Genomic DNA, 26,924 nt, shown 5'->3' with positions numbered 1-26,924 from the left:
AGCTGCTTTAGCTAAACTTGGTTGGATCTGTCTTACCAATAACTCTAATTGGTGGGCTCAAATTGTTAGAAGAAAGTATTTATAGAAAGAAAGTTTTTTAGCTCTCAAAAAGAAGCCTTCTCATTCCTCAGCTTGGCAAGCAATCTTGGATGCAAGAAATGTTCTTAATATAGGAATCAGGTGGATAGTGGGAAATGGTAAGTCCATTCCTTTTTGGACTGCCCATTGGGTTTTTGCTTTCCCCTTTATTGATCTGATCCCCATGACCCAAAGAAGCTCTCTCAATCTTAATTTAGTTGTTCCTTATTTTTTTTAATTGAACAATAGTGGAATACAAGTAAGCTCCAAGAAATTGTTGATGAGGATATCATAGACAAAAGTATCTCTATCCCTCTTCCCTTAACCCCCTTGGAGGATCAACTAATTTAGGGCCCTAACCCTAATGGAATTTTCTCCATTAAAAGTTCTTATAATGTGCAGATGCAGGAAGCTTCTCATTATCCTTAAGCAGCTCTTCTAAAGAAAATGTGGGGTCTCACGATCCCCCATAAAGTCAAAATTTTCTCTTAGTTACTCATCAGGAAAAGACTTCAAGTTCGAAGCCATTTACATCGCTTCCTTCCCCAGATTAATCCTGAATGCCCATTCTACAATGCTCACAGGAAAACCATTCCTCACCTCTTCTCAACATGTCACTTTGCTCAAAGTGTTTGGAGCTATTCCAGCCTAGCACATGTGATCTCTTCTCCAAATTTTGACTTCCTCACCTAGTTGGGTTTGCTACCTTCTTCTTTTACCTCTAGAGGCCCTGACAATTTTTCCAAAGCTCTACTGCTATGTTGGCAGATCTAGGAAACAAGGAATAACCTGATCTTCAAAGATATCAACCCTCATCCTGCTCGTGTGCTTAATGTGGCTGGGCATGTTGGTTGGGACTATTGGCAGCAAAACTGTAAGAAGGTGGAAGGGCCTAAAACTCCTCTTCATATTAAGTGGAAACAACCCTCCCTCATAGATGATGGCGCAAAGTTCTTGTTGAAGAAGATTCTAAACTTATTATTGACTGCGTTAATGAGAAAGCATTGGCCCCATGGAGTATTAGCCTTTTGATTAAAGATATAACGCTTATCAACTCCTTCTGTGATTCCTGCTCGTTTAGTCATGTTTTTTGTGAGGCAAATTTTACGGCTGATGCTGTTTCTAGTTTGGGTCATGGGCTAAATCCTTCCAAGCTCTGGGAGGCGGGGTTACAGCTGAACTGTTCGATCCCTTTATTTTTTGACCTGTTGGGGCCTGCGTGTCCTCATGGTTTTTGTTTGTAGTTGTCTATTTTCTCATTAAAAAAAATAGGTTTTTTTTTCTAGGATTTTCTTAGTGTTCCATTTTTCATAACTTACACTTATACACTTTCCCAATCTAGTAATTATGTGAAATAAGACACAAAAATCGTTTACATGAAAATTGGAACTAACCTATGTAGTGTCTTTGACTCTCCATCAAATTGTTGACTTCTCGGTTTAAATCAATTAACATTTAAATTGATTACTTGCCACGGGTTCTAGTTCAGTTAAAAAGTACCTTTTTTTTTTGTTTTATCAAAGAGAAATTTCATTATATGAACCTCAACGCTACAATCAAAGACATCAACAGGACATCAAAAGTACCAATCCCAAGAGGGGAACAAACTAACATGCTAAAAGCAAAACTAAAGCGAACAAAACTTGCACTAAAACTACTAACCTACATCACCACAATTAACTATAAGCCCAAACAACCCAACATAACTAAAACCCTAAAACAACCCATGAGCCTAAATGAACCCTACCACCACCACCTGAAGAAGCATTGTCCCGGCCACACCCACCACCGCATCCGTAACAAATTTGGGGAAAATATGATTTCCAAAGATGATGTAGAATCAAATTTAGAGAACATGAGTAGCGTTAGAGAGTGGATTTTGGGAGAAGGATTTAATTGAGAACATTGACCAAAAAGGGTGATGGGGAACTTCAATATAAGCATGACTCAGAAGAAATCACCAGAAGGGGTTTTTTATTCAAAACATCTAGTGGACGTATTCACTAATCTAAAAGGAAAAGTCAAGAAGAGAGGAGGGGGAGTGAAACTTCTTCCACCTCCCCTTTTATGGAGTTTTCCTTTAAGACTCACACAAGGAGAGAGCGGCTAGAGTTTTTGTGGGAATTTTTCGGCTAGGGTTTTTTTTATATGAAAAAGGAACTTGACTTGTAGACTAGAGGTCTCTCGTTCGAACCCCCATGGCATCTTAGTTATGTGTATGAGTTTAGACTATTGCTTGTACTAAAAAAAATCACAAACTCAAGTCACATACATAATCATAGTAATTATGCCAACCATGGGCATGCATAATATTAATTAATCAACTAAGTAATAAATAATTAATGTTCTTCCCTGCTATAAATTTTCTTAATTGGCAATTGACAATTCCCATCTATAATCACAATTACCATATCAAATCAATCTACTGGACATCTCATTCTATTATAGAAGGTGAATAGTTTCATTGATCGCTCATAAATAAGTGAATTAAGAGACCTAAGTAATACTAAGGTTCACTAAAGAGCTTGTGCCAATGTTTCATATGAGACTACTAATTCCTCCTATAAGACAACAATGGCATCAATGACGTTTTCGGTTTGAGGACTATTGTATCTATACAACCTAGAGTTCTTATTTGACATCTTTGTTTCCATACAGGATCTCTTGGCGATCAATTCAGTGTACTTGTCAATCAACAAGCAACATGTACTTGACCTAGTTTCTTTACACTAAGGGCTCGTTTGGTTCAAGGTTAAGAAGCTCCGGAATGGATTTGAAATTGCATTCTCATGTTGGTAAATAAACACTTGAAATTGTAATATATGACTCATGAGTACCAAAACTTCCCACGTAGGGTAAGTTTCATTCCATTAGCTCTCAGTGAATTCTATCCCCTCCCCCCCACCCCACATAGAAAAGAATTTAATACAATTTTTTGGACTAACTTAACCCCTACTCTAATTTTCAAATATCATTTTTCAACCTTAAAAAAAACTCTTCAAATTACTCTTTTTTTTTTTTTTTTTTTTTTTTTTTTTTTTTTTTTTCCATTTGTTACTTCATAGAGCAAGGCATGGCTTTCCACTTCCTTAGTAGAGACTGAACTTCAACCAACGTTCTAGTAGCTTCACTTTTGGTATGTATTTTATATCTCTATTCATCCCCCAGTTCATGTTTCTTTTTTCTTCTCCATTGCTGCAGCTATTAGAATTCATCGTAAAAAAAATAAATTGGGCGGTGGATCTATTGTTAGATTATTTTGGCTTTTTCTATTTGTGTTTTGCATTACAATTTTTCTTTTTCTCTAATCAAATTTCATGTTTTTATGTTATGAATGATGTTGTTAGAGTCCTTTTCACTTTCTCTTTATCTAAAGGAGAAATTGGTTTGTGGGGTTTTTCATGTGTTTTTAATTAGAAAGTAAAGTTTACACATATTGATTGACGTACCCTTTTGAACTGTACTGAAGTGTAGTGTCTCATTTGAACTTTGTCTCCCCATCCTCAAATAGAAAACATTATTCCAATTAATACAATAGAAAACGATATATACTGACTAATGAAAGTTTTTCAACTATTCCAGCCTAATATTACAACAAGAAACAAAATTTCTGGTTAGACACCTCCATTGTTGACGTGTGATTCTATATGGGCAAAGTCTTCCATAAAGCAGATCTTCAGCTCTTCTCAGTAGAAGTGGTATGGACGCGAAGTATGACACGTCACTTTGGAGGCACTGTGTAGTACCAACCAAACCCTCTCCAATGCGAAAGTAAGAAGAGTGAAGCAGAGAGAAGTTGGAGAGTTTGAGACAGGCCGGCCTTGACTTTTGGGTGGCCCTAGGCGATAAACTAAATGAGGCCCCTTCCCTTAGCATACAATTGTGAAAAAACAACAAATAAAATGATTTTACGTCGCACGTAGAGCGCGTGAATAATGATTTTTACTATCATACCTGGTCAATTATAAAGCAGAGTCTAAGGCCTAGTTTGAGATTGCTGTCACTTTTAAAAAAAGTTGCTTCTGTTGTGCTTTGAAAATAATTAGCTGTAAAGTAAAGCAGCTCCATGTTTGGTAAACAATATTTTTAAAGTGTTGTTAGTACAAAAAGCAGTGTAAAAGCGTTTGGTAAATTTTAATATAAAATTGTTGTAACTGTGAATAATGACTAAAATAGACATGATGTTAAAAGTGTTATGTATTAATCATGTGGTGGTAGTTGTAGTGATGGAGTGGAGGTGGTGGTGGTGATGAAGGTGGAGTTGGTGGTGGTGGGGATGGCAGTTGTGGAGGTGGTGGTGGTGGTGGTGGTGGTGGTGGCAGTGGCAGCATGGTGGTAGTTGTAGTGATGGAGTGGAGGTGGTGGTGGCAATTAAGGTGGAGTTGGTGGTGGAGGGGATGGTGGTTGTGGAGGTGCTGGTGGAGGAGGAGGAGGTGGTGGTGGAGGTGATGGATGAGGTGGTGGTGGCGGAGGATGAGGAGGAGGATGTGGTGGTGGTGGTGATGTTGGTTGTGGAGGTGGTGGTGGATTAGGAGGTTTTGGAGGAGGTGGTGGTTGTGGTGGTGGTGGTTGTGGAGGTGGAGGTGGAGGTGGAGGTGAAGGTGGAGGTGAAGGAGGAGGTGGTGGTGGAGGTGGTGGTTGTGGTGGTGGTGGTGGAGGATGAGGAGGAAGAGGATGTGGTGGTGGTGGTTGTGGAGGTAGTGAATGTGGTGGTGCAAGTGGTGGAGTTGGATGTGAAAGTGGGGGTGGTGTCATTTTTTAAAATGAATGATGGTATTTTGGGAATTAAAAAAATTCATTAAATGTTCATATCTACTTCTTTTGAAAGCAGCTTTGAAAAGCAACCCAGAGTCTGCTTTTAAAAGCTGCTGTCAAAAGGCCATTGTTTTTAAAATAATCGGGATATTTTCTTTTTACCAAACACCTTAAACTGCTTAACTTTAAAGTGAAGCAGGTTTTTAGCCAAAAAAAGCAATCCCAAACGGGGCCTAAGTCTCTTAACAACAAAGTCATTGTCGGAGTATAATGTGAAAATTGAAAAAAACAGTTTGATGGATAGGAACAAATATATAATAAAAAAAATTATAAATCTGATTACCTTTTCAATTTCTCATGTTCCTCCCTTCTTGGTCACCATCAATCTCAAAGACAATTTGTGAGCTTTTTAGTGTGAGATTGATTCTTAGGGTTAAAATATGATATGAGAAAAAAAAAAAGGATGAGAGAAACTGAAAATAATGGATGGATTAAAGAGAGATGGGGAAAACGGAGAAAAATATGGTGGTGGATTATTAAGAGATGGGTGGATTAAATAGAGTTCTTCCATGGAGAAACTAACTAGGAGAGGAATCGGCTTATGGGAAGAAGAATCACCTTCCTCAAGCACATGTTGTTTTCTATTTCTGCGTGGGAAACAAAGAAACATTCTGGGAAGAGGAAACGAAAACCTAATTTAATCGCGTGTTGTTTTTGTTTTATTTATTTATTTAATAAATTGGACAATAGTATATATATAATATATAAAAAATTTGGGGCCCCTTAATTGAGGCCCCCATGGCCAAGGCCCCTCTCGCCCCCATGGCCAAGGCCCCTCTCGCCCACCCTCAAGGCCGGCTTTGGTTTGAGAGGAACTTTTAGCAGAGTTTGTGAGTGAGAATGAGTTATGACTCTTATCTGAATGTAGGTGATGGGTATTTATAGAAGCCTAATTGGGCGCATGTGTCCTTAAATCTCGAGGAAAGGGTGTCCACCCATGCTACCATCATGAGGAGTAGAAATGCTTAGGCATGGCCTGATCTGCTGCTGATTGTAGGAAGGATCAACCAAAGGGTGACACATGGTTGTGATTAGGAATGCATTTGATGCAAACTCCAATCGTGAGAAGACATCGGTCAAGCAGGTGGGTTTAGAGGGGTAGCCTGTAACGAAGCTTCACCTGCTCTTGATTTGGTTAGTCGAACCTCGTGGGAAAAGGTTCATGCTGATTCTGGCCAAGTGTTTTGGTTAGTTGAGCATGTCAGGTCTGGTTAGGTATAATGGAACCAAGTATTGAGATGTCCACCATGTGTGAGCACCATCTACCCTTGCTTACATTCTTAGTGAACACAATTTTTCAGAAGTGCAAAACTAGATTAGAACCCACATTTTGCAAACTATGATCAGGTTATGTACACTACACCCAGGGACGGACCTACCCTAAGATTGACTTAGGCTTTTCTTTCACCAACCCAAAAAATACTACCTAGCCTAGGGGTCATCATTTGGCCCACGGGTCTGTGGGCCGATGGGGGCTAGCCAAGCCCATCGAGAAAAAACCCGGCCCGGCCCGTTTGCCCATGAAGGCCTGGCCCGCAAAGCCCATTAAGGCTCGGCTCGTAGGCCCGTATTTTTTATAAATCTAAATTTAGTTTAAAATTGAAAGGAAATGGAGACACACACAAGGAGTTTCAAACCCCTACCACTTTCATCCTAATCAACAACTTATCCACCATGCCATAGACAACTTAATGATTATATGCTACACCATTTGATATTTATATATGCTTCATCAAACACCTTGTCACAACTGAATTTAAGGCATATCAATAATGTTGGAGCTACATCAACCTATGTCAACTTAGAAGGCACTTCTTCCATGTCCTCTTTTAGAGCCTTACGGTGAAGAGAATGTCACAAGAGTTCATATGAATTTTTGTTGTAGTTTTCTATATTTTAATTTATATATTGTGAATTTATGAACAAAGAAAAAAAAATGAAGACATAAACATATAGATAAATGTAAATAGAGAACTATGAAAAAAAAAAAAAAAAAAAAGAAAAGAAACGTAGAAACACACCAAAACATAAAAAATAAAGAATTGACAAAAAATATCAATATTTAAAAAAATACAAAATAAAGTAGGCCCATTTCAGCCCGGCTAGGCCCGATGGGCTTTTTTGAGCCTAACCCATGGGCCGAGCTTGGACTTTGAATTTAAAAAAAAAAACCAGGCCCGCCCAGCCCATTATTTTCTCTCTCCTCTTTAAAGCCCAACCCGGCTCGACCCAAGCCCATTAAATTTGGGCTGGACTAGCCCAGCCCGGTCCATTGATGAGGCCTAGTTTGAAGGGAGATGACAATGGATACTTGTTCTTGGTGAGATTTTGGAGCCAAGTATTGTTTACAATCCCCTTGTTTCACCACGGTATGTCTCTTGGAAGCCTTTCTCTTATTTCTTTATGCTTGTAATCTTTACTATCAAACTGTGAATTTTGGTGGGAAAGGGAATGGGAGAAGGAAATAAAGACTAGGGTTTATAGCCACTGATTTTCGTTGGTTTGCATAACCAAGACAGCCACATTTCTAACCTAGTCTCTTTTTGTCTAACAGTTATTGGAAAACAAACTTATTAATAGTATCGACTCTCAACTTACTAATAAAGAGTAAAATTTGCCTAAGTTAAAGGACAATAGTAACTTATATGATAACTGGTTAAAAAAAATTGTGATTATTGCCCAAAATTCTTCTAGTGTGTGTTGCTACAATTTATTATATGAAATCAATTTATACACCAAGGGTTAGTGAGATGCTGTCACTTTTGGCTTTTTAAACTTTTACTTGTTAGCTATCTGATATTACTAATTTGTTTTTGAGTTTTTCATAGAACGTCCTTCACCATTATTTTTAGGCACCGTTATTATTTAAATTAGCAGAGCATTGCTATCAATGGGCAAATTTTGCCAATTGATCCAGTAGCCTTCACATGACACAACGGAGGAACTATTATCGACTCAGGAACAACATTGGCATACCTTGTTGAAGAAGCTTACGTTCCTTTTGTTCGTGCAGTAAGTTTATTCACTTGGTCTTATTTATGAGTTGATTTGTGGTGTTTGATTTGAAAAATAAGATATCTTGTCCTTACTAGAAGCTGATTTTGTGTTGGGATGTGTAGATAACTTCAACTGTTTTACCATCTGTGACTCCCTTCATTTCAAACGAAAACCAGTGTTATCATGTAACCACCAGGTTGGTTCTATCTCTAAATATTTTTTAAGTTTCCCTTTGAAGAAAAGCTATGAAGACCTAAATGACATTTTATGTTTCAATTTCATTGAGGTTTTTCCTGCAATTAGTCTAAACTTTGCTGGTGCATCAATGGTGTTGAAACCAGAAGAGTACCTTACACGTAGTGTAAGTTGTTCCTCCATCTCCATATGTACAAGTTCTTATTTATATTCATTGCATTATTCATATGATTATTGCAAATTGTATGGCATAAGTGTAATGGATCATTGTATTGTTACAGGTAGGCATTAGTGTGTGGTGCATTGGTTTTCAAAAGGCTTAGGGAGGCGTGACAATTTTAGGAGGTTAGGGCCTGAATTTCGGCTGGTTATTGAATTTTTGTGGAAAAAAAATTTGTAGATATTTGGTTGGACAAATCCTCTTCAATTTTTCTCCATGTGTATATTTATTCATAAGCTTATTTATGTTGGGGTTTATGCAAAGTAATGTATTTTCTAGTCTACCTTGTGGTGCACAATGCAATGGCTTTCTGAGCACTTTGCAATTATTTTTTGTAATGATAATTATTGATTTTCACAATTTGCTTTTGAAAACTGTGTATGACAATCATAAATGTGTTGTCTCAATTATGACCCTTTTTTGTTTCTTCAATTGCAGATCTTGTTCTAAAGGATAAGATAATCGTGTACGATTTAGCTCGTCAACGGATTGGATGGGCGAACTATGATTGTAAGTTCAATTATGAGTCTATATGAACTCTTTTTTCAAGTTCTCCTTAGTATCTATGTCATATTTTGAAATTTTCTATTTTTCAAGCTGTAAATGTCACCATTCCTTCTAGCTATGCTCGACAGCGGAGTGAAAGTAGATCATCATCAAGAGACATGCTATTGAGCGTGCTAACAACAGGATTTGTGGTGCTGTACATATTGTTGGCATGACTTGTGGACCAATATCAAGAATTCTTATATTAATTGTATTACTTTAAATTCTAATTTACATAAGAATTTGGCCACCTTTGGACTATAAATATGACCTCCTATTAGGCATCGTTAATGGGCCGGGCCGAGTTAGCCCAACCATATTTAATGGGCTTGGGCCAAGCCGAGCCGTTCTTTAAAGAGTAGAGAGAAAATAACGGGCTTGGCTTGGCCGGGTTTTAAAAAAAAGTTCAAAGTCCAAGCCCGCCCCATGGGTTAGGCTAGAAAAGCCCATCGGGCTTGGCTGGGCTGAAATGGGCCTACTTTATTTTGTATTTTTTTTAATATTGATTTTTTTTTTTGTGCCAATTCTTTATTTTTTATGTTTTGGTGTGTTTCTATGTTTTTTTTTCCCATAGTTCTCTATTTACATTTATCTATATTTTTATGTCTTCATTTTTTTCTTTGTTCATTTCATAAATTCACAATACATAAATTAAAATTTAGAAAACTACAACAAAAATTCATATGAACTCTTATCACATTCTCTTCACCGTAAAACTCTAAAAGAGGACATGGAAGAAGTGCCTTCTAAGTTGACATAGTTTGATGTAGCTCCAACATTATTGATATGCCTTAAATTCAGTTGTGACAAGGTGTTTGATGAAGCATATATAAATATCAAATGGTGTAGCATATAATCATTAAGTTGTCTATGGCATGGTGGATAAGTTGTTGATTGGGATGAAAGTGGTAGGGGTTTGAAACCCCTTGTGTGTGTCTCCATTTCCTTTCACTTTTAACCAAAATTTATATTTATATAAAATATGTGGGCCTACGGGCCGGGCCTTAATGGGCTTTGCTGGCCGAGCCTTCATGGGCTCAAATGGGCCGAGCCTATAGGCCGAGTTGGGCTTTAGACACCTAAGCTCAAACCTAGCCCAATAAATATTGAGCCGGGCCGGGCTGGCCCATGCTCCACAATGGACTGGGCCTGGCTTTTTCTCAATGGGCAAGGTGGGCCCCTATCGGCCCACGGGTCCGTGGACCAAATGATGACCTCTAACCTAGCCCACACAAAAATTAGAAAATATTGCTGAAACAGCACAACCACAATTCCCCTAGAATCGAACTCTAGACCTCCTCACTCAATCATTAGAGTCTCAGCCAACAAATTACACCCACTTTTGTCTAATTATTTGACACAATATTGTATTTATTGCTTCAAAATCTAATAGTTATTCTATATGTATTAAGTTACTCATGAAACTTACCATGGATATGGAAAGTATAAAATATTGTAGCAAATCACAATATCCATCATTTTTATTAAATTTTTATCGATATCAATAATTTGTCAATATTTTTAAGTTTTTGGACCATCAATATTTAAGACTCCTTGCATGCATAACCGCATTCCCCCTCCTTCACACACATATATTCTTAGTAAGTTTATACATAAGGTAAATGTTGCCCACCCCATTTTCAAATTGTGTGTCTGTCCCTGATTACACCAAATTTGAGCTTTACGCTTTAAAATTTATGGCACGCTTTTTGTGCATGTTGTGAATGCTTGATATTTATGACACATAACAATGCACGCCATAAAAAGATAATTTTAAAATGTTTCTACAACGTGCTTCTTCACACGCAGTGAATAATGAATTTTTTATAAATGTTATGGCTTACAGCTTTATACGCCCTAAATCTATTTGCAACCCGCTAAAATAAAAGATTTTTGTTATTTCCCTCATTTTTCTTTTTCTTTCAGACTTGCCCATGAGATATGTTGAAAACTAAAGCTTTGTTGTAAATGCATGAGTTGGTGGATGACCACCATACCTCTTAGCATTCACCCTTTCTAATTCTATGTAACCTATACACTAAATACCATAGTAATGGGCTTGTAACTTATGAGTTGTTAATGTCTTCTTACCATTGTAAGCCTATAAATAAGAGGTCTTATCAAGATGAGAAATACAAGTTGATTGAACAATTTATGTTGTCTTCCTCTACTTTCCAATTCTCTCTGCAATTTCCCTTTAGTTATATAATACGTTATCAGCACGACATTGCTCTTGGTATGTTTTCTTTCTCTAAATTTTCTTTCTTCTTATATGAGTTAGAGTTATCACATAATATAGAGTTTCTTTGTACTCACCATCAGATTTCATCATGCTCGTTTTAGGAAAAAAAAAAATTCTTATTCTTATTACACATGAATATAATGCCATGTTTTTTTTTTTGTTTGTTTATTTAATCTGAAGTATGATCTTAATTATTATAATGAGTTTGTATTATACAAAAGATCAGGGCCCGAAGTTCCTCGATCCTCATCATATCACTTGATTAGGACCTAGAGTCCTTTTGATTGAATCAAAACCTGAAGTTCTTTGATTCCAAATAATTGAGGTTGTGAAGTTCCGTGAATTTAAAGAACACATAAGGACATGAAACTCCTTGATTTTGTATTAATCAAAATCAGAATCCCATGAGGTCTACATATGTCAAGAACCCGAACCAGAAGTTTCGAATGCATATAGTATGAAGTTCAAAGCACAACTATTAATTCAATTTATTTAGATCTACGTATTTGAACCTGATGTTTCGAATATATGTTGATATGAACCTGAAGTTCATAGTTTTTCATGGATCTTAATACTATATATGAACCTGAAGTTCATTACTTATTTGTGCCTATATGAACCTGAATTGGTTGGAAATCCAATTCTTAAACTTGTAGTTTTATCTACATATTGAATCCACATTAATATTAAATTATCTTGGAATTTCATAGTCTTTAATTTATTTATTTTATTCCTCGTTTATACCACTTTACTCATTTTATTTTATTTGATTTATGTTGGGTTATTAGTTAATTTCGTTTTACAATGGTAATATAATTTGATACTTACAGTTATATATATAATATAACTGAAATCATGATTGCCAGAAGCAATCAATGCCCATTTATTATAAATGGTTCACATTTATACGAAACGAAAAGATAATATTGATTACACTCTTTGTGTATTATGATGGAGCTGGAAAAAAAGAGGGGAATTAAGACCTGAAGATCTTGATCCTTAATATATTTAATGAAGGACTTGAAGATCCTAAATTCTATACATGTGAAGGAATGAGCTAGAAGCTACAATTTCTATACATATAAAAAAGCCAGAAAATCCTATTATATATGTGTATGTATATATATAATTTCACGGTTCACAAAGTGAAAAGGTGATTAAACATTAACATGAACGACGTTGATCAATACCAAATACTAGTTGGTTCTCTCACTGTTATGGTTTATAAATTTGAAGACATTCATAAGCTGTGTAGTCTCATTTGAGCTGTAAATCCCACTATACAGTAATGTGTTCAATTTATTGTGAACAACTTTAGCACCATGTACCTGAATGAAAAAGGGATTTTGTTAATTTATATATTGGAACTTGAAGTCCATATCATAATAATTTAAACTTGAAGTTTAAATATTGAACAAATGTGATAATTATAGAACCAAAAGTTCTAAGTGATATGAGGAAATTATTGGTGCATACTATATTATATTTATAGTCAATTAAGGTTTACATATTCCTAAATTCATTTTCAATTAATTGGGACAAGAAGATCTCCCATATCAATACTTGTAAAATAACTATTTGTGAACTTGAAGTTCCTCATTTTTCTCAAAAGGCATAAAAGACCAGAAGTTCTTCAATCACTTTTATTGAAACCAGAAGTTTCAACTATTTATTTTACGGTAATTTAATTATTGTCTTACTTTGGTTGTTGTATTTTATTTTTGTCAATATTTTATATGTAAGGACCAGTTCTTAAAATGCAATCATTATAATATAAATATTTGTGGACTTGAAGTTCCCCAATTCTTAAAACACAAATGAAGACCTAAAGCTCTTTGATTCTTTTTTCATTGGAACCAGAAGTTTCAACAATTTATTTTATTGTCATATATATATATATATATATATATATATATATATATATATATATATATATATTTTTTTTTTGTATTTTAATTTTACTTGGTTCTTTTCTTTGGTTTCATTTTTATTTTATGCAAGGACCTGTCCCTAAATTATTCTTATATAATTAAATAAAGACTCGAAGTCTTTTAGTTCTCAATCCATATAATATCTATATAAGGACTTGACATGGACTATGCTTAGGGACTGTCTTGGCTTGGCTTGGCTTGGTCTAAGTTGGATAACATTTATCCTGCGTTTGGTGTACGCTTGGACTAGGACTAGATTTTTTTATTTTTTCAAAACTATCTATGTATATGTATATATGTATAAATACATATATTATGTATGTGTACATATGTATTTTATAATATATGTGACATGTATGTGTATATACATGTATATATGTATATTATAAATAATATAAACATATATATATATATATATATATATATATATATATATATATATAAACATACATGTATATACATGTATATATATTTTAAAATACATTATATATATATATGTATGTATTATACCCATGTATATATGTATATTATATATATATATATACATACATTATACATATATAATATATGTGTATATAGGTGTATATATGTATATTATAATATATACATGGGTATAATACATATATATATGTATTTTATAATATATATATATATATATATATGTATTTTATAATATATATATATATATATATATGTATTTTATAATATATATATATATATATATGTATTTTATAATATATATATATATACATGTATATATGTATATTAAAAAATATATATATATATATATATATATATATATATATATATAATACATATATATATATATAATACATATATAATGTATATGTGTATATATGTGTGTATATGTATACTATAATACATACATGGGTATAATATATATACACATATATGTATATATACGTATATATATATGTATTATAATATATAATATATAAAATATATTACATATATACACGTATGCTATTATTATTATATTAATATGTATATGTGTATATGGGTATATTATAATAATAATATACATGTATATATGTATATGTATATTATATATATTATATATTATATATGTATATATGTGTATGTATATATATACACATATATGTGTATGTATATATATACACATATATGTGTATGTATATATATACATATATACATATATTATATATTTATGTGTATATACATGTATATATGTACATTATAGAATATGTTTAAGTAAGTTTAATAATAATAATATATGTTATTAATTTTACAATATAATATATGCATTTTATACATTGGTGAGCATTGGGACTAGCTAATCCTCCCTTTCCACATGGGATTAGTAGTGTTGTAGCTAAATCTTGAATAGATAGAGATGAGTGCAACTTACAAGTGGGATGGACGATCAAGAGATCGATTGGGTGTTGGATGCCGATTCTTCCTGTCCTTGGATGCTGATCCTGAATAGAAGATAAGCGAAGCTCGTGAGGTCTATGGAACCGGTGTGGAACCAGCCTAAGACCCTCCGATGCTCAAGTAAGATTGTTTTTAAGAGCTCTTGCTGTTGACCATATAGAAGTATAAAAGTCAAGCTGAAAAGTCTTACCCCTGTATTGTAGTGGGAGGGGCATACTTATAGAGGGCATTTGGGATGCTTGTGGTGTTCATTTCCGATGTGGGACTCGTGGGAGAGCCCTGTGAGGTTGACACGAGTCCTTAGATATTTCGGGCGGGTGCTTCAAGGCTGATTATGTACAATCGGTATGGGGTGCCGATTGTAGACGAGCTGGGCCTGTATCGGTTGTTTGCAGCTTTGAGACAATGTCATCGGTAGCCGATGCCGATTGTTCGAGGCCTTGGGTACTTGGGTGAGCTTCTCTGATCCACGTGTCGTTGTATGAGTTGTAGCTAAATCTTGAATAGATAGAGATGAGTGCAACTTACAAGTGGGATGGACGATCAAGAGATCGATTGGGTGTTGGATGCCGATTCTTCCTGTCCTTGGATGCTGATCCTGAATAGAAGATAAGCGAAGCTCGTGAGGTCTATGGAACCGGTGTGGAACCAGCCTAAGACCCTCCGATGCTCAAGTAAGATTGTTTTTAAGAGCTCTTGCTGTTGACCATATAGAAGTATAAAAGTCAAGCTGAAAAGTCTTACCCCTGTATTGTAGTGGGAGGGGCATACTTATAGAGGGCATTTGGGATGCTTGTGGTGTTCATTTCCGATGTGGGACTCGTGGGAGAGCCCTGTGAGGTTGACACGAGTCCTTAGATATTTCGGGCGGGTGCTTCAAGGCTGATTATGTACAATCGGTATGGGGTGCCGATTGTAGACGAGCTGGGCCTGTATCGGTTGTTTGCAGCTTTGAGACAATGTCATCGGTAGCCGATGCCGATTGTTCGAGGCCTTGGGTACTTGGGTGAGCTTCTCTGATCCACGTGTCGTTGTATGAGTGGAGGGTCAGATATGGTACAAACAGTAGTCCCCCAAGTTGCCGATTGAGAAGCTTCTCGGTTGGGGACTTGAATATGTCTTCGGCATTCTGACCCGGGCTCGATGGTCTCATTGTTGCCGATGGTGGTATGTAGTCCCCCAAGTGCCCGAGCGAGCGAGCTTGGAAAGAGACGGTATGATGTACAGGGTGGTCCGGGGTGCCGAAGGTTGATGGCCGAAGCTGATGGCCGAAGCTGATGGCTTTGAGAAAAGGCGCTGGAGAAGTGTCTCCTAGAAGGTGCCGTTCGGCATGGCTGAAGCTGATGGCCGAAGGCTGATGGCCGAAGGCTGAAGCTGATGGCTGATGGCCGAAGGCTGAAGCTGATGGCTGAAGCTGATGGCCGAAGCTGATGGCCGAAGGCTGATGGCCGAAGCTGATGGCCGAAGGCTGATGGCCGAAGGCTGATGGCCGAAGCTGATGGCCGACGCTGATGGCTTTGAGAAAAGGCGCTGGAGAAGTGTCTCCTAGAAGGTGCCGTTCGGCATGGCTGAAGCTGATGGCCGTTGGCTGATGGCCGAAGGCTGAAGCTGATGGCCGAAGCTGATGGCTTTGAGAAAAGGCGCTGGAGAAGTGTCTCCTAGAAGGTGCCGTTCGGCATGGCTGAAGCTGATGGCCGTTGGCTGATGGCCGAAGGCTGAAGCTGATGGCCGAAGCTGATGGCCGAAGGCTGATGGCCGAAGCTGATGGCCGAAGCTGATGGCCGAAGGCTGATGGCCGAAGCTGATGGCCGACGCTGATGGCTTTGAGAAAAGGCGCTGGAGAAGTGTCTCCTAGAAGGTGCCGTTCGGCATGGCTGAAGCTGATGGCCGTTGGCTGATGGCCGAAGGCTGAAGCTGATGGCCGAAGCTGATGGCTTTGAGAAAAGGCGCTGGAGAAGTGTCTCCTAGAAGGTGCCGTTCGGCATGGCTGAAGCTGATGGCCGTTGGCTGATGGCCGAAGGCTGAAGCTGATGGCCGAAGCTGATGGCCGAAGGCTGATGGCCGAAGCTGATGGCCGAAGCTGATGGCCGAAGGCAGATACCGAATCATTGGGGGGATGTGAAGACATCGCACACGCCGAATGATGCAAAGGCGCCGAAGGCCGAAGGCAGATGCCGGATCATTGGGGGGATGTGAAGACATCGCACGCGCCGAATGATGCAAGGGCGCCGAAGGCCGATTGTAGGAGGTGCCGAGGGCATGGCTCAAAAGGGTGCCGAGAGCACTCGTGAAGGAGAACGACATAGCGTTTTGTGTCGTTTCCCACAGACGGCGCCAATCTGTTGTAGCTAAATCTTGAATAGATAGAGATGAGTGCAACTTACAAGTGGGATGGACGATCAAGAGATCGATTGGGTGTTGGATGCCGATTCTTCCTGTCCTTGGATGCTGATCCTGAATAGAAGATAAGCGAAGCTCGTGAGGTCTATGGAACCGGTGTGGAACCAGCCTAAGATCCTCCGATGCTCAAGTAAGATTGTTTTTAAGAGCTCTTGCTGTTGACCATATAGAAGTATAAAAGTCAAGCTGAAAAGTCTTACCCCTGTATTGTAGTGGGAGGGGCATACTTATAGAGGGCATTTGGGATGCTTGTGGTGTTCATTTCCGATGTGGGACTCGTGGGAGAGCCCTGTGAGGTTGACACGAGTCCTTAGATATTTCGGGCGGGTGCTTCAAGGCTGATTATGTACAATCGGTATGGGGTGCCGATTGTAGACGAGCTGGGCCTGTATCGGTTGTTTGCAGCTTTGAGACAATGTCATCGGTAGCCGATGCCGATTGTTCGAGGCCTTGGGTACTTGGGTGAGCTTCTCTGATCCACGTGTCGTTGTATGAGTGGAGGGTCAGATATGGTACAAACAAGTAGTCCCCTCCTAAGGAGGTGTTTTTGGTGGGCCCGGTATTAGTAATCCCATCTAAGACTAGGATTAGATAAAACAAACATGATACTAAATTTAGTCCAAGCCAGTCCAAGCCAATCCTTTGTACCAAACGAGCCCGAAGTTCTTTGATTTTTCTCTAACTTGGAATCAGAAGCTCCAACAATTTATTTTACTTTTATTGCTATTTTCAATTATTTGTTTTCATTTCAAAAATTTATAATTAAGGACCTAAAGTTCCTAATATGATATGAAGTTCAAAAATCTTAGAACCTGAAGTTCTAATTATGTCAAACTATAAGTTTCGGCCACATGTGCATTAAAATAGGTAAATTCTAGAACCTGAAGTTCTAATTGTGTCAACCTCCAAATTGATATTTCAACAAGTGCATATGTATTATGATTTTGGGCTGAAAAATATACATCATGTTAAGAACTTGAAGTTTCGACATTGTTTGGGTTTCATATTTTCTATTTTTTTAATATTATTCTCGTTTTAGGTTAGCAAGGAAAGCAGCCTTGTTGATTAAAGTAAAGGACCAGGGGTCTTTTATTACCTTGAAAAATATCATATTAATACAAATTTGGACCTGAAGTTCAAAACCAAATATCCTTTTTAAATTTGATATATGTATTCGAAACTGAAGTTCTATATATATGTAAATATATATCCAAAGTTCATCATTTTTATTGAGATTAATATTAATATGAACTTGAAGTTCATACCTTGTCAAGAACCCGCAATTCATACCTTGTCAAGAACCCCCAGTTCTGGCATGACATATATGATATTTTAATTGAACCTGAAGTTCATAATCAAATTTTTTTTTTATTAAAAAAATTATGTATTTATCATGTTTTCCACAATGGAATCAAAATATTGTAACCAAATTCTAATTGGAACTTTCAAGTTCCTTGGTTCTTAATTTTAATTATTTTTATATTTAATTTGAACCTGTAGTTCAAAGCACAAAATGAGAAGATAAGACCATTATGGAAGAATGGCATGCAAGAAATCGTTCCATAAGAACGACATGTTTTATGTACAAAAGAGTGTTCCAGAAGAATGACTTGCATTATGTACAAAATATCATTCTAGAAGAATGACTTGGATTATATACAAAAGACCATTCTAGAGGAAAGGCTTGAATCATCCTGATATGTATCTATTTCTAAATGATTAAATACAATGCAAATTCTGAAGATTGCAAGTTGAATACATTGATAATACACTGCATGGATTAAAGTCCTAGAAGGACAACTCATTAACATGTCAATATTAATATGATGCACGCCGAATGCATTAAGGTTCTTGAAGGACAATACTTATTACATGAATTAAGGTCCCCGAAGGACAATACTTATGACATTCTTGGTATTATTTTGATGAGACCAAAATTCTCGTCGTTAGGGGGAGATTTGGTTGTTCTTGAAAGAATAAAGAACGACGTGAATGATTATGAAATATATTTATTATTGTCTCATCAAACAAATTGGTATAGAAGATAAATGCCAGAAGCATATTCAAACACAAAAAGGATTGTAAGTCAAATTACCAGAAGCATATACAGACACAAAGTAAGTGGCCACTAATAACCAATTTGTTGCATGTTTGAAGCATGAAAGATTTATAGATTGCAAAAACTGAACTCCCCATAAAAGCTGTTGGATGCCTGAAGCATGACAGATCTATAGGTTCCAAAGACTTAACTTCTAAGAAGAGGAGATTAATTGCAAAGTTTAAGCCCTATTCAAAATAACACTCTATAAGAGGTTATGATCCACATTCTATAAATTTTACATCTTAGAAGAGATATTTGTCTATGAAGTGACAATGAAAGCCTCTGAAGTGGCACTGGTACCAGAAAATAATGAAAGCAATGAGATGCTTATAAATTACGTATGCGCATGCGCATGAGAATTGTGGGATCATGAATTGATGATATATTGGTTTATAGTACGTACTAAAGTTATCAAGGGCTATACATGATGATATTGCACCACTTGTTATAATCGTCGACAAATGTAAATAAAGATTGGCCAACTGGAAGAGGCAGTCCAGTAAAGTTGAATATTTCCGGAAAAAGTGCAATGATTGAACCTATAGTTAAAACACCAAAAGGATATAAAAATGTATATGTTACAAATTGGTGTTTGAGATGAAGTGAAATAAATCACTTGATGGTATGGCACAACGTTTCCCAGTAAAGACATGGGATTATGATGGTAAACATATGCAGCTATTTTATGCATTTTTATGAAAAATTCATGTGTATAAAAATTCCTGAAGGATTCAGAATGCCTGAAGCAAATGATTTAAAATATGATGGCTTATATAATGATCCTTGTGTAGATTAAAGTATTGTGGAAGAATATGGTATAATCGTCTTAATAAATATTTATTACAAAAGTGATATATAAATAATTTGGAAATGAGTTTACCATCATTGCAGTATATATATGAAGAATTTTGTTAGAACTCTTGAAGAGTTTACAAAGGCTTCCCCTGATTTAATAAAGGAATTTGAGATGAAAAATCTCTTCTCATCACATCCCTTCGTTTCATCTTCCAATAGGACTTTGTTTCAGGAGACATATGGGTGGTATCCATGGCCATGATTTTCATTTCTCTATCCTCCATGTCTTGTTCTTGTGTCTGCTACCTTTCAATTGCAAATGCTTCATGTCGTACCCTGTCTGCTTCTTCTCTTTTCAAGTCTCTCTCAAGTCTCAGTGCACTATTCTTAGCAATTTGCTCCAAAAATTGTGCACATTCATTGTTCAAAGTGCTCCCTTTCTTCGCCTTTGCCGCCTTTCTCCCAATAGGTCTCGGCGCACGTGGGAGTGGTGAGTCTTGATCCATTGGGGAGTCCACTGGCGAATCAGTTGCCTGCGAATCGTGGAGTGACGTCTCATTCAACACAACCGGCGGAGCAGTGCAAATGATTTTGAATCTCGAACAATTCTTCACGATTTCCCAACATTGGTGACTCTGGAAACTTTTTTTGCCTTGCCCCGTGGCACCGAACCACATTTGTGCTTGTATGATCTATTAAAAATAAATAATTGGAAATGCAACCAAAAAATGAATATGGGAGAAAATATAAATAATTTGGAAATGCAAGAAAAAAAAATTGATTATGCAACAAAATATAAATACATTAGAAATACAAGAAATAAAATGATTATGCAAGAAAAAAATAAATATGGAAGAAAATATTAACAATTTAAAATTGCAAAATAAAAAAAATGATTATGCAACAAAATATAAATAAATTAATATGCAAGAAAAAAAAAGTACATTAAATTGAATAAAACGAGAATTATAAAACGAGAAAAAAATTCAATATCGGTAAGATTTTGACCGCTTTGAAGGTTCTCTCTCGCTTTTGTCAAGGCATCCCTCCATTTTCCTAACTCTTTATTCAAAATTTTCCACCTAGAGGATAAGGCCATTTCTGTCCGAGCCGAGCCGGATCTTTCATAAAATTCTTCATGAATTTTTCTCCACATTTGAGAAAACTTCATCTCATTGCCTGACATAGGGCAATGACTAACTTTCACCCAAGACTCACACAACACAATATCTTCCACAGTAGTCCAAGCGCCTCCGGCTTTGACAGAAGAGGCCATTTGTTTTTTGATACAAATGGAAACTAGTAGAAAAATGTGAGTTGAATGGAAAAATATTGGAAGGAGAAGAGTTTGTATGAAGATTTGGTGTGGAAAGTGAATGAAATTGATAGGTATTTATAGGGAAAAAATCCAGTATTTTTTGGTTTTTTTATTTATTTATTTTTTACCAAAAAAACAAGGGCCGTCAGATTTCTGGGAAAAAAGCCATCGCAGCGCCCAGGAAGCGCCACGTGGCATTTTTCCGTTGGGCCCTGTCAGGCTGACGTCACGATGACATCAACGAGCGGAAATCAAAATTTTTTTACCGTTGGTGCGTAAAAATTTGAATTTATAGTCGCTGATGTCATCGTGACATCAACGCCTTTGGGCTTCAGCCCAGGTAGGATTTGCCCGTGAGCTTGCCCAGGTTGGTGGGGCCCACAACATGCCCGGGCTGTTTCTCTTGCGTTGGAGGGCTTCTGGGCTCGCCAAGGGGGCCTGCTGCCCAGTTCGATGCTTGGGGTGGACTTGCTCTAAGATTCTTAGCAGTTCTTTGTTTGATTGCTATCAGGTGTTTATTTGATTGCCTTAACTACATTGTGCGCTGTTTGATTTTGAAAATGTCTTTTTGACATGTTGAACTAGACTCGATAAGGGTCGTTTAAGAACTGACTTTTTGTAAACTGGTGTTGTATATAACTTGGTTGATTATATAAACTCGAATCATGTGCTGGTATTTGCGTGAGTAAAACTTAATGACATTATCTTGTTGCCTGCATATTTTTTGCCTTTTGTATTATTGGTATGGCATTGTTATCTTTCATATATGAAATAATTATAAGACTGAAACATACGTATAAGAAACAGTTTGATCTTTGTCTTTAAACTCACTATGTGTCTGTAGTGATGTTAAAAACTATCTCAACAGCTTTTTGATGTGGTTTGCTGCCAATACAATATATGAACATGAATGAACATGTCTCTTTGCTCCTTGAATCTCTCTCTCTCTCTCTCTCTCCACCAACTTTACTAAACAATGTCATGTTTTTGTTTTTGTTTTTGTTTTCCCTTTGCTATAATGTTATGTTCATTTTCTCAATTCTCGAGAACATATCCTATTAGATGCAGAAAGGGTTTTGGCAAATTTGAAAAACGAAACTCATTTTGGATTTTACTGGCATCAGATTTTAAACTGTGATGCATGTGATTCCATTTCAAGAAGGATTTGGATCCACCAATATTATCATTACCAAGTTGAAAAACAGGACAAAAATTCAGCTTTTGCATGCATTCTTTAGTTAAAAACAGGATTATTCACAACAATGGTCCCTCAATTATATCCCAAGTTACACTTTGGTCACTCAACTCAAATATTAGTTGCAGAGGTCACTCAATTAGGTGTTTTGTTGCACCGTTAGTCCTACCGTCAAGTCTCTCTAACGGTATGGACTAATTGTGCAACACAACACCTAATTGAGTGACCAAAATGTAACTCCGAATATAGTTGAGGGATCATTGCTACAAATAATCTTAACTGAAAAGTCACATTTGCCCATCAATAATCTAAGAGATGCTTGCCACGTCATCATTTTAAACAGAAAAAGTAACAGACTTGACAATAAGACTAACAGTGCAATAAAACACCTAATTGAGTGACCACTGCAACTAATATTTGAGTTGAGTGACCAAAGTGTAACTTGGGGTATAGTTGAGGGATCATTGCTACAAATAATCTTAACTAAAAAGTCACATTTGCCCATCAATAATCTAAGAGATGCTTGCCACGTCATCATTTTAGACAGAAAAAGTAACAGACTTGACGATAAGACTAACAGTGCAATAAAACACCTAATTGAGTGACCTCTGCAACTAATATTTGAGTTGAGTGACCAAAGTGTAACTTGGGGTATAGTTGAGGGACCATTGCTGCGAATAACCCATTAAAAACAATATACCAAGTATGCCAAAAAAAGTATTGGGCTCTGTTCTTCAATCCTATACTGTGCATGGAGATTAAATAATACATCAAACATGCAGAGAGTAGCACAATCTCAACCTGAATCTGAAGTATTTTTTTATAGATATGTGGTACGATTTATTTTTCATTGAATTCATGAACCAAGTATATGTTATATAGCTTCTCTAGGAACAAAACAAATAGAAACGACAGACAACTCAATCAAGAAACGACAATCATCAATCAGTATACCCACATGGGCGTGATCATCCCTGGGTACTAATATTATTTGTACTCTTTAATGCAGAGGGCACAATTATTGGTGCTTTATATTAACAGTCACGTGGCAATCATAATGAATTTGATTTGACTCATTTTTCTTTACAGGAATTTCCATTGCTCATAAAGCATAATTTTTCTTTTTTTATGTCCTTTGCTTAATACATTATAGGTCTTACACTTTTTTGTCATTTTTGTTTATAAATCTTAGGGGGTGTATTCAATTAGGATTCTAGAGCGTTTAAAAATATTTTAAAAATTCGGGTGTATTCAATTTGGATTTATACAAACTTTTAAAAAGTCTATAACAGTTTGGGTGTATTCAATCTAGACTTGTTTGAACTTTTAAAATGTCCATCTAAATGTGGGTGTATTCAATTAGGACTTGGAAAAAGTCCAAATAAATTTACCTATATTTAAAAGGAGATAGATTTGGAAGGATTTAATTAAGTGTTGGAGTTTGGAGAATTTGTAGGGTTTAGGTATAAATAATAAAGGCCAACGACAAGAGGTCCTGGGTTCGATCCCAGGCGCTTGCGAATAGAGCAGACTTTGTTGGGAGAGGTCCTCGCTTTGCGCCCGACAGTACCTCGAGGGTTAGTCCCCGCAATCGCACGGGGGATACCTTGGTTTTCACCAAAAAAAATAAAGGCCAACATAAATCCAACCTCCACCCCAAAGATTTCATACAACATGTTTTTTTTTTCTCTCCGCGTTAGAAAATTTTCCATTGTATGGCAAACAATGCACTAAGCCATGCACTGGCCTTGGGTGGTTACAAGCGTCTTGTATTAAGCAAAGCTCCTCAATTAGTGATTTCTTCAAGTCAACTAGTTGGAGTTGCTGGACGGAAAGCTTGGCTAGATATTTCTCGATCTCCAATACCTTCCCCTGGAGATCATCTTGGGGTGAAGCCAACGTCAAGGCGGTGGAAGGTTGAGATATATTTCCATCACCAGTGGTGGATCCATGAATTTTTTAGGGAAGGGGCAAATTTAAAAGGCTAAAAGCTCCATAAAATTATTTAGACAATATCAAATAACCTTGAATTTAAACAATACTAATATCATTCATAATTTATAGAAAGAATAAAATTACAAACAAATCTTCGATGAACTCACTTTTAATATCTAAAGTGGGAGAGAATATCTCCTATTCTCAAATATCTATAGAGATCTCATCAACTTGCTTTTAATTTGTTTTGCTATGTTTGGAGTTTCTTCAATCTAAAGTGACAATATTTTGAAAGACGAAGTATGGAGGGTAGGCGTTTTTGATCCCTTAAAGTGAGGCATAAGCTTTGAGACATTGAGGTGTAAACCTTTTGAACTTGAATTATTTTAAAAAGGAATATATATAAAAAAGATATGTTACTCATCTATTTAACACCAAAACATGAAGATGACATGACTATTAAAAAGAAAAAATAGATATGACATTTTTTTAAATAAAAAATTTAGAAAAGAGATGGCCTATTAATAAGTATTATATATGTTATGAAGTGGGCATGAGAAACTATACTTGTTCAATTAATAGTGAATTCCAAACTGCACCTCCTCAGACTCAGACTTTAAGGAATTTTGCGCCTTTGTGGGTCCGCCACTGTCCATCACCCATAACACTACCAGATGATAGGGCCCTTGCTTTTTGGAAAAACAGTTGTTTTTTTTAATTGAATTTTTGGACGAAGAGTTTGCTGTTCATGAACAAAATCAAAGGGAAATTTCCAACTCGTGGAAATTTCAAAGGGAAATTCATTGTTGTGGACGCAAGTAGAGGAAGAATTTGGAGAAAAAAAAAAAGGGATGGTCAACTAGTGGCTAGGTCAAGATAGTTTAAAGAAAATAGTGTTGGGAAGAAAGAGTGATAAAAGAAAATAGTATTGGGAAGTCTATGCAAATATATCTGAATCTATAACAAAAGTTCATACAAAAGTATGAAAATCTATAATAAAAGCCTGTACAAGTTTATTAAAAATCCGGGTAAAACCTATAGGAGTTATACAATTCCAGGAAATCTGTCACTTAAAAAAAATCTTTCAAAATCGTATACAATCCTAATTGAATACACCCCCCTAGTTATATGTAACATACATTTTACGACTTATCCTTTTTAAGTACCTGCATTATAGTTAACATACACTTTGCAACTTATATTTTTATGCACCTGAGTTAAAGCTGTCAATGGATTGAATTTTGATCCAGATCCGATCTGAATTCGATGTAATTAATAGGAGATTAATTTGGTGGCATAATTCGATAATTCGATTATGTTCCGAATCCTTTAATCCATTAAGTTAACGGAACACATCTGAATCTTGTCTAATCCGATTTGATATAATATATATATTATTTTATTTTTACTTACTTAATATATATATATATATATATATATATATATATATTTAAACTTAACAATATTGTAAACTTTGGATTGCAGTGGCATTCATCGCTATTTCCCTTCTTCTTTTTTTAATGGTAACAACTATCACTTTATTTTCAATATAAACTAGATGAAAACGAGTCTACTGAATTTCCATGAAAGAGAAAGAAAGAAAAAAGCTAGAGGGAGACAAGGGCTCGTTTGGGAGTGCTTTTGGAGCAGCGAAAAGTGCTTCTAAATGGGTGAAAGCGCTTCTGTCTTTTAAAAATGGTGTTTGGCAAAAATTGCCAAAGCGCTTTAGGTGAGATCCAAAAGCACTTGGAGTGGTTTTGGAAGAAGCACTTGAGAGGTGCTTCTTCATAAAAGCGCTGCAGGACAAAAACACGGGAAGCACTTGGCTCCCTTTAATGAAACTTTTAAAATGCCGAAAATACCCATATTTAATTTTTTAAAATGCCAAAACACCCTTTCTTTCTTACTTTCTTTTTTCTCTTTTTCTCTCCAATTAAAACCAAAACTACCCGCGAAAAGCCCAAACTCCAAAACCTATTAGACGCCAAAACCTATCACCCATCTTCTATTATCTCTCTCACACAATTTGCTCTGGTCGGCAGCAAAGCTTCAGCCTCAGCACCCTTCAGCAACACCCTTCTTCTTCTTCTGCCTTCACATCCACGAAGTCACAGCACACACCAACTCTTTAGATTTTTTGGACTTCATATTGCAGGGGAATTCCAAATCCTAGTGGACTTTTCATCTGTCATATTTCTGCTTATTCTGAAAGAGAGGTAATCATCGATTCTTGTTAACTTGTCTTGCTTAAATCTCATGTTTCTATTCTGTTGGTTCTTGTTGTTTCCAAATTTATTGGCTTTTCTGTGTGTTCTCATAAATACTTCAAAAGTTCCTGAATTTTTCGTTGACCATTAGCTTGTGATTGATAGTTTGATTTTTCAAAAATTATTTTTCGTTTTCCTTCTCTACCAGGTGCATATCTTATATTTAATTTTCTTTTGCTATTTGTCTTTGATTTGGTCACCGTTTTGTCCTCTTGGATGGATGCATGCAAAAGGAAGTTTTTCTTTTGCTATTTGTCTCTGTATTATTGTGTTGATCTGATTGAAGAAACTACAAAGATTTTGTTTCCTTTCATACTTGTGTATCCAAACTGCTTTGGTGGTTCAATATCGTTTATCATTTTAAGGTGGTTCAAAATTGAGTTCAAAACTAGAAAGAGTTAAGATAGTTCACCAATTTCCCATTCAGTGTTTTCAAACTGAGTTCAAAACTATGCTTAACTGCATTTTCAGAT

At 36.2% G+C, this 26,924-nt stretch overlaps 1 protein-coding gene across 1 annotated transcript; it reads left to right on the top strand.

The window, feature by feature from the left end:
* Positions 1 to 5,914: 5,914 nt before the first annotated feature.
* LOC148291264 (uncharacterized) lies at positions 5,915 to 9,027 on the top strand. The gene is made up of 6 exons (XM_088245738.1): positions 5,915 to 5,977; positions 8,013 to 8,086; positions 8,194 to 8,251; positions 8,367 to 8,391; positions 8,744 to 8,815; positions 8,903 to 9,027. The coding sequence occupies exons 1-6, from the start codon at positions 5,915 to 5,917 to the stop codon at positions 9,025 to 9,027; spliced, it is 417 nt and encodes a 138-aa protein (XP_088101864.1).
* Positions 9,028 to 26,924: the final 17,897 nt, after the last annotated feature.

This window comes from Prunus avium, chromosome 8 (genome assembly GCF_965620075.1).
Source record: "Prunus avium chromosome 8, drPruAviu1.hap1.1, whole genome shotgun sequence".
Taxonomy (NCBI): Eukaryota; Viridiplantae; Streptophyta; class Magnoliopsida; order Rosales; family Rosaceae; genus Prunus; species Prunus avium.
The sequence above is the reverse complement of the archived record's forward strand: the minus strand, read 5'-3'. Positions and strand labels throughout refer to the sequence as shown.